General features: G+C 35.5%; 1 protein-coding gene and 1 pseudogene across 1 annotated transcript; one reads left to right on the plus strand and one right to left on the minus strand.

The window, feature by feature from the left end:
- Positions 1-2,125: 2,125 nt before the first annotated feature.
- On the plus strand, positions 2,126-4,772 carry LOC107901741 (putative receptor-like protein kinase At4g00960; annotated as a pseudogene).
- On the minus strand, positions 4,748-8,173 carry LOC107901742 (putative receptor-like protein kinase At4g00960). The gene is made up of 7 exons (XM_016827850.2): positions 7,067-8,173; positions 6,856-6,990; positions 6,503-6,618; positions 6,122-6,332; positions 5,674-5,911; positions 5,378-5,528; positions 4,748-5,293 (listed from the first exon to the last, which is right to left on the minus strand). The coding sequence occupies exons 1-7, from the start codon at positions 7,878-7,880 to the stop codon at positions 4,961-4,963; spliced, it is 1,998 nt and encodes a 665-aa protein (XP_016683339.1). The 5' UTR covers positions 7,881-8,173; the 3' UTR covers positions 4,748-4,960.
- Positions 8,174-9,772: the final 1,599 nt, after the last annotated feature.

Raw genomic sequence — 9,772 nt, forward strand, 5'->3', positions numbered from 1 at the left:
TATTTGGAATGTTACGTTTTAGTCACTTATGTTATTGTATTGTAACATTTTAGTCACCGAGCCATTAATTGTCGTTAACCGTGTAACGATAATCTGACGTGGTACGTTAAATCATAATTTCAAACAAAAATTTTAGGTTAATTTATACAATCGATCTCCATATTTTTTCGTTTGAGCAATTTAAAATTTTCTTTTATGTTCTTTTAACTTTCCCTTTTTTTTCCATTCTCTTCTGCTTCTCCCTTTGTTTTCCTCCATTCTCCATTTCTTTTAACATAGTTTTTCTATATTTTCCATTTGTTAAAACTAGTCCCTATACTTTTTTTTGGAACAATTTAATTTTTTCAAATGAGGTAAGCTAATGGACTAGTTTTAACAAATAAAAAATATAGAAAAACTACATTAAAAGAAATGAAGATGGGAGGGAAACATTGGGAGAAGCAAAGAGAATGGAAAATAAAGAAAAAAATGAAAGTTAAAAGAACATAAAAGAAAAAAAATTTAATTGCCAAAATGAAAAAGTATAGAAACCAGTTATAGAATTTAACCTAAAATTTTCGTTTGAAATGATGATTTAACATGCCATGATAGCTTTCCGTTACACCGTTAATGACAATTAATGGTTTAGTAACTAAAATGTTACAATACGATAACGTAAGTGACTAAAATGTAACATTTCAAACACAAGTGATTAAAATGTAACCTGAGGCAAACAAAAATAACTATTTTGGTAGTTTATCCATTTAAAAATGAAAGATTTACACAAATATATATATTTTTTGTAAAAATATGATTAATTAAATTTATATTTATCTCTAGAGTTGTGTGTTAATGTATATTTACACAAATATTGTGTGTACAATACACAAGAAAAAACAAGGATCAAATGTTCCTTTAATAAATTATTAAATTAAGAACATAGGAAATGGGGAGGGTGAAAGGGAACTAATATAGAGGAGGTAGAATAAAATTATTAGTGATAAATTTTAGAATTTTTTTAATTTAAATAACATTAAATATGTGTAAAGGGCAATTTCATAAATATCTCAAGGTAGGGGTAGGGTGGTTTTATTCTAAACTCGACTCTGACTCGACCCCACTATTTTTAAAAATAAACCTGCCCCACCTCAAACTCATAATTCAATAAAAAAACTTGACCCTATTGAGTCGAATCAACTTAGAACCCATTGAATTCAGGAATTTTTTCCATACCTATGGCTAACCCATGTAAAATATTTTAAAAAATTGGGATAAAACACAAAAAAATTCAAGTTTCAAAAAAAAAAAAGGCATTAAAAATATTATCTAATTGGGTAGTAATGTAGCCAATTATTCCAAATCAATTGGTTTGGTCTAATGTGAATCCAAAGTTATAGTAAAAAATTTTGGTTGCAAGTGATTTAAAAGAGGATACTCTTTTTTTCTTTTTTTTTTAATACCTTACATATGTTAGCCAATAGGTTATAAATGGCTAAAAAATAAACCTTTTTTTAAATATTTTTTAATTTTTAGAGTTCGGACTAAATTGATAGATTTTGTAAATGTTAACAAAAAATTTATTTATTTTTTAAAATTAGAACTAAAATGAAATTTTGTAAATATTGAAGGCTAAATTTGTTGATTTTTTTATATTTTGGATCAAATTGATAGAATGTGTAAATACTATAAGGCTAATTTTGTTACTAGACCAATAAAGAAAACCTCACATCATGTTAGAAGGATTAAAATATTTAATTTCAAAAAATTTAGTGATTAAATAAAAAATTAATAGTTAGGTGATTAAAATAAAACAAAAAGTATTGTTAACTGGTATTTTTATAGTTTACCCATAAAATATTAATTTTCAACATAAGATAATCATATCATTGATATTATTTTTATAGATAAGATAATCAGTTCTTGTACCTAAATAATTAATTTATTTATATTAAAAGAATTTATTCAAATCAAATTTAAATAAAAATTACAAATAAATTATCCTTTTATCATTAACAACTTTAATACTCATTGCTTTGCTTTGAATTAGTATATACTTAAAACTCTCTGTAAACCCAAGGTAAGGTTGTCTTAACCATTTTGACTTTCGTCCACAATGGATTATTAAAATCTAAACTTGGTAAAAGGAGAAAGAAGAAACAGAAATGTCAATCAAAATAGCTGAATCGCCTTCACCCCATCTTCAAACTAAGAAGAAGAAAGCTTTGATCGTGATTGATGCCTTCCTTCAACCTCATTTCCTCTGTGCTTTTGGTTTTTTACATCTTTGATCTCGCAGCCGAAGCCAACCCAAGTTTCTTATACAAGTTATGTTATGACAAAGATACCACTTCCACAACAAACAGCACTTATGGAACCAATCTCAATCTCCTCCTCTCTTTTCTTACCTCCAACGCCAACCGGATCGACGGTTTCTACAACACCACGGTGGGGCAACAACCACCCGACAGAATCTACGGTCTCTTCCTTTGTCGAGGGGATGTTACACCGGATGTTTGCCGAGACTGTGTGGCTGCAGCTGCCAGGAATGCTACTAGTCTTTGTCCCGTGGAGAAAAACTCTTTGATTTGGTACGATAAGTGCATGCTACGTTACTCGAATGAATCTATCTTTTCGACGATGGAAACCAGGCCTGGTGGGACTGTATGGGATAACGACACTTTCACGGAAGAGGAAGACTTCGTTGACATAGTGGCGTCTTTGGTGAAAGATGTAGCGAGCGAGGCAGCCGATGCTCCAATGGGTGCTAAAAAGTTTGCGACCAAAGAGGCGAATCTTAGCGGGTCTCAAAAGCTGTACAGCCATGCACAGTGCACGCCGGATATTTCCGACGTGGCTTGCAATTTATGTCTTGAGAGTGCTATTACAGAATTCTCAGATTGTTGTCGTCAAAAAGAGAAAGCAACTCGAGCAAGTTCATTGCTGCCTAGCTGCAATGTTCAATATGGATTAACCCCATTTTATAACAAAACTGTAGGGAAGTATCCAGGTCCAAGCCATCTCCTCTGCCGCCAAGAGATTCAGGAAAGGGAAGAGCTCATCACAGACAATTATTTACATTATTGTTCCAACGGTTGGTTTCTTAGTGCTTTTGTCAACAATTTGTTATTGCATTCTAAGAAGGAAAGCAAGGATGAAACCCTATTTGCTAAAGGACCAGAAGGGTACTGTGGCCGTTGTCTTATATGTTAGCATATGGTTAACAATTCATATTTGCTTTTTCTATTTTTTTCATATAAAATTACCCTGTAATTAATGTCATATCAATCGTCTGTAGATAAAAGCAAGGCTAGAACCATGAATTCTTTACAATATGACATGAGCACAATTGAAGCAGCTACAGACAATTTCTCTGACGCAAACATGATTGGTGTGGGTGGATTTGGCAGTGTGTATAAGGTACAAGTTGGTAGTACAATTGTAGATTTGTCTAAATCCATTAACCATGCAGCAATTTGGACTATTGAGGAATGCCTGTGGTATTCAATCAGGGTACACTTTCAAATGGACAACAAATTGCAGTGAAAAGGCTATCAAGAAGTTCTAAACAAGCTGCAGAGGAATTCAAGAATGAGGTTGCGTTGGTAGCCAAGCTTCAGCACCGGAATCTTGTGAGGCTGTTGGGATTTTGCGTTGAAAGAGAAGAGAGGATGCTCATCTATGAGTTTGTCCCCAACAAAAGCCTAGACTGCTTCCTCTTTGGTCTGCCCCTCTTCAACTTAAAGCTTTCACCAAAAGATACATATATGTTATGGATTAAACTGTTACTTATGGACATTGGTATTTCTTATTTTGAACAACATTTGATCTAGATTCTGTCAGTTCCATAGTCTTGATGCCGTCTTGTATGCAGATACTGAGAAGCAGAAACAATTAGATTGGCCAACACGTCTCAAGATAGTTAAAGGAACCGTTCGTGGACTTCTATATCTTCATACAGATCAAGGCTCAAGATTGTACATCGTGATCTCAAACCAAGCAATATCTTGTTGGATGAGGATATGAATCCCAAAATATCAGATTTTGGAATGGCTAGAATTGTTGAAGAAAACCACAACCTCGAATATACCAAGAAGATTGTTGGGACATAGTAAGTTTCCCATCCCATAATCTTTATTTCAACAACTGATAAATAAGGTCTATGTTTCGGGAAAATTCCATAAAATTTCCTGTTTTAGTCAACATAAGCATACTAACAAATACCCCTCATCTTAGTGGTTATATTGCTCCAGAATATGCATTGCATGGGATATTCTCTTTCAAATCCGATGTGTATAGCTATGGCGTGTTGACACTTGAAATTGTTGGTGGCAAAACGAACACCAGTTTCTATAATCCTGAAAGTACTGAGAGCCTTCTGAGCTATGTAGGTCCAACATGAAATTTCAATTTCATCATATAATTTCCTATGAAGTGATAAAGCACCAATGTTGGGATCATTACAGGCTTGGAGATATTGGACAGAGAGGAGGCCGCTGGAGATAATGGATCCGACTTTAAGAGATTCTTATGTGAGTGATGAAGTCATTAGGTGCATTCAGATTGGTTTGCTGTGCGTCCAACAAAATCCAAAGTCAAGGCCGACGATGGCTAGAATTGTTCCCATGCTTAGCAGTTCTGGTATTACTTCACCACCACCGCAACACCCTGCCTTCTTTTTCGGAACAAAGACAAGAGGAAGCACCTCAGGAGAAGAGATGGGATTGGATCGATCAACAAGGAAGTTCCAGTGCTCAACAAATGATGTATCTATCACCGAATTTTACCCTCGGTAGCAAGTTGAGTCCATTCTTTTGAAAAGAAAATTGATATAAACTGTTCTTCCATAAATTCTATGGAAAGGTTCTAATTTGAAGCTTCTTTGTTAATTATTACTACTTTTATTTATACCAAAGAAGAATTGAGTATCTAGACAAAGATACAGAAACTAAGCAATGCAAGTACTAGGCACCATCTTCGAACTTCACCGAGGATCTAGTTCAGAAATTGAAGCCTCGTTGACTGACACTTGAATGTTTTCTCGTTTAGATTGATTGGAGAGTGATGATGACTGAGACTTCGTTTCTGTCTCCATGGTGGAATGCATGGAAAATGCAGGTCTTGATGGCACTGGCAGTGATATGGAATAGCTACTAAGCATGAGAACGACAGAGGCCATGGTTGGTCTAGAATCAATATTGTCTTGAACACAAAGCAACCCAAGATGGATACATCTCATTATTTCACTTCTGGAGCCATCCCTCAGGATTGGATCTACTACTTCCAAAGGAGTTCCTTCTCTCCAGTTTCTCCATGCCTGCAAAACTCGAGGAATGTGAACTTACATTGTGTTTTAGCAAATTCTAATCCAGTAATACGATAACCACAGTATGCAGCTTACATGGGTTAGAAGAGAGTCTCCCACTTCTTGGTTGGAGAAGCTACTGATTTTTTTACCACTAATGATTTCCAAAACCAATACTCCAAAGCTGTAAACATCGGATTTAACTGAATATTGTCCATGCCATGCATACTCAGGAGCCATGTATCCACTGTAGATAAATAAATCTTAATGAATGAATTTAAATGGTAGCTAAAACATCCTCTAGAAGAAGTGCTAATGCTTAGGATCTTTGAGTTTTAGATATCACAAAGTTAACAAATAACATATACAAACAGATCCTTCTTAATGCTTACTAGGTCCCAACGACTTTGCTTGTGTCAGCTCGAGTTTGATCAACCGTAAACAATTTCGCCATTCCAAAATCTGAGATTTTAGGATTCATCTCTTCATCTAACAATATGTTGGCTGGTTTTAAGTCACGATGGATGATTCGGTATTGAGAATCTTCATGAAGATAAAGAAGTCCCTTAGCTATTCCCTCTATAATTTTGTACCTCTTCTCCCAATTTAGTAGTGAACGCTTTACTGGATCTACAAAATTAGAAAAATTCTACGACTTAAATGCATATTCAGAATTCAAAATGTTTATACTCGTGATTAGTCATGAACAGAATAGTAAAAACCAGAGTTCTGAAACTTTTCACCAATATAACACAACTTGAACTGTATTCTGCCAAGACACGCAACCTAATAAATCAACAAGAATTCAATAGGTATAGTTTGAAAGGATCGATATCCCACCGAATATAAAGTTATCAAGGCTTGAGTTAGGCAGAAACTCGTAGATGAGAATCCTTTCCTTTTGTTCAAAGCTTAAACCAAGAAGCCTAACCAAATTCCTGTGTTGAAGCTTTGCCAATAACATCACTTCATTCTTGAATTCTTGTTCTCCTTGTCCCGAACTTTCAGACAGCCTCTTTACAGCTACTTTTCGTCCGTCTTCAAGCTGACCCTGGTGGTATTTGGAACAAAGAAGAATGATGGAAAACACCAAAGTTTATTTCCTAGTATTTCTTGGAAGCCATCAAACTGGAGGCTTCAATTTCATAAATTCAATCATTCTCTATTTTTTTTTCCTTCATTGAGATATTGGAAATTTTCAGAGGCCAAATCATGAATTACCTTATAAACAGAACCAAATCCCCCTCGTCCAAGCAAGTTGGCGTCTGAGAAGTTGTCTGTTGCAACTCGTACAGCATTAAAGTCAAACTGCAATGCTTCCCCACGGATCTTGTTATCTGCAGCATAACAAAGAATCAATTAAGTTTTAACAAATGAATAGGAGAGGAAAGCATCAAAGCTACTTAATGCTAACCACATCTTGATTTTTTTTTTCTTTTTTTGTTTCTAGATTTACATACTCGGTATATGGTTTCTAAAGAAGTACGAAACAATGCATAAACATGGCAAGGGGTCGATTTTTTGCGAAGTAGTCAAGTTAGGACCAAAGAAAATAAAATCAAAGACCAACTTACTTTGATCATCCCGCTTTGTTTTTTTTATCCTTTTAAGGAGAACAGCAACTGCAAGTATGATAAGTACTGCCACCAAGATGACTATTGGAACAATTATAATGGCAATGGTATGGGATGAATGGCTGCCTCCGTCCCCTGCACAAGCAACAACTTTTCATTTACATCAATGTCTTCCTGAAACCAGCATGCCATCTAGCAGATCGGTAGTTACCTTTTTTGCTTGTAGAGTTCACTGACAGTGGCGGAGGACTAGCAGGAGAGGGTGGAGGAGATAAGGATGCAGCAGTAGAAGCATTGCGTTTGTAGAAAGGATACAAATCCCATCTGAACCAACAGTTAGGCTTCTGAACATAACCTCCCTGCTTTCCACGGCAACAGCTTTCATAGTTACTCACGGATTGCCTTAGGCAGGAATCACAGTCCTTGTGTGATAAATCTGGAGTGCACTGCATAAGTGCATGTATCGTTTGGAATGCTGTAAAATCTGCTTCCCCGGTTGCATACTTAGTAGAAGACCCGCTGGAAGCCTTGCTCACCACTCTGTCCATCAAACTCTCCCAAATAGTATCAAATTGAGTTAAGTTGGAAGTGATGTCCGCCGTATTATAGCCTGCATCAGTGGGTTGTAGCTCCAGGATTCCGAAAAAGGGGCGGTTTGCATAGCGTGCAAGACAAGGAGGATCACCTCCCCATGAAAGGGCTTCTTTTCGGTTGGGACAGCTAGCTATGAGATCCTGGATTGAGGCATTGAGACATGTATAACAACCGTTCGGAGTAGAGTCTCCTCTGCACATACCAAGAGCGTAAATTTTGTTGGAGTCTTGGCCGATACTGGCAGTAAAGAAACCACCATTTGCAGAGACATTAGGTAGGAGAGAAGCGAGAATAAGGTCTCTGTTTTTGCCATATGTACTATTAAGGGTGAAATTACCAGTGTCATAGCATCGTAGGTTAGCGTCAACGAGAGCAATGCCGATAAGCAGATGGGAGAGAATTGAAGAAAGAGCTTTAAGTTTAATCCACATTTTGAGATTCTATAATTTCAAGGAACCAAAATCGAGAAAAAAGAAGTGGGAACTTAGTATTCCAGATATGTTTCGACAGAGATGGGAGTATTTGTGTTTTGGTTTCCTTGCCTGGAGTGGGAGAAAGATTCAAGAGCGCCCATTAAAGCAAAAAGATTCAATCCATGCTAGGAAGCTTGGTTTTCGGGTTATCTTTTTGACTAATCCAAGTCAATGTCTACCTATCAAACAAAATTTCGGAAAAGAATTTCGCTTAATTCATTGAAAATAATGCAAACATAATGAAAAATCATATATGTTGAATTGGATGGTTTTGTCAGTTTTGAACATTCAAACTCGTTTTCTGTGGTACGTATTTTGCCACAGTTCCCACTTCCTTTCCAAGTTTCATTTGCTTCTTTGAATTTACTACCTGCCTGTCAGAGTAATTACTCTGGTTGGGCTAATTAGTGCTGGGCTTTTTTACTTAAATAATTCAAAAAATATAAATATTTACAAAAATAATCGAGGTTGAAAAACTATAATGAAAATTACATGAAATCTATAGTGTCGAGCGATACTGGCATTTCGGTGGCTGGCACCAAAGTCAATCACCGTGTAATGATTGCTTGCTGATTGGGTTGGGGTTTAAAAAAATATTTTTTTTGGTGCCGACATTGCAATGGCCGATACCTGTTTGTATTTTTGGGTCTACTTTTTGAAAAATACGGGTATTTCTCGGTTTGAAAAAAAATATTTTTGATTAGGTGTAGTGTCTACATGGTTGGCACCGAAAAAAATTCAAATATTTTTCGGTATTTTTTAGTGTTGGCACCCGTGGTACGTAAAAAAAAAATTGGTCCCGTGTTTCTCAAGACCGAGACCCGGGTAAGAAAATAATTTATTTTTGGTGTTGGCCTTCCCTTTGCCGGCATCGGTTATTTTTTGCTGGGAAAATATTTTTTAAAAAATAAATATTTGTGCCAACCTTTTAGTTGCCGACACTTGTATTTTGTCAATAATATATATTTTTGGTATCGGCCTTCCATCTGTCGGCACCTATTTTTGAAAAAAAAGAATTTTTTTTTTGGGTGCCGACTATTTTTGTTGCCTGCACAATAGGCTATATATTGATTTTTTTTATGTTTTGGTTCAGGTTTTTTTTTTTTTGCTTTAATAGTTTAAGAGAAAGAAAAAACAAAGAAATATCAGTGTTTTGTTCAGGAACCAAATTTTGTTGAAGATGAATAACCAAATGTTAGTGTCATTTCAATGGAGAAATGATAAATACAACTGAAGAAGGTTGTGTATTTCAGAGTCACAAAAAAATGAGAATGAGATTCAATAAGCATGTAATGCTGGCGGAACTTAAATGGAAGATGAATGTTGTAACACCCCTAACCCATCTTCGTCGCTGGGTTAGGGTTAGAGTATTACAACACACACCACAACAATTACTAACATTTAACTATTCAAATATCAAATTAAATAACAAAAATCAAATTCAAATGTTATTCATAACATAAATACGATTATTGACGTTAAATCGGACATACAGGGCTTTTAAAAAATGATTTAGGAACAATTAAGGACTAATTTGAAACAAAATTGAAAGTTTTAAGAAAATTCAAAAATTTTGAAAACAGGGGTCACACGGCCGTGTTAGAGGACGTGTCCCAGACTGTGTGACACATTGACTTGAAACACACGACTATGTAAAACGACCATGTGCAACAAATGGCCGTGTGACAGCCCATGTCCCAAGCCGTGTGCCCCTAATTTTTCCTTCAAATGCAAGTTTACGAAAACGTGCTTACTTGAACATCAAACAACTTATTTACCAACAATTAAACATATTCAAAACACACTTGAACAAGCCCAAAACATGCCAAAATCATCTAACTTAAGTGCCT

This window comes from Gossypium hirsutum, chromosome D02 (assembly GCF_007990345.1).
Source record: "Gossypium hirsutum isolate 1008001.06 chromosome D02, Gossypium_hirsutum_v2.1, whole genome shotgun sequence".
Lineage (NCBI taxonomy): Eukaryota > Viridiplantae > Streptophyta > Magnoliopsida > Malvales > Malvaceae > Gossypium > Gossypium hirsutum.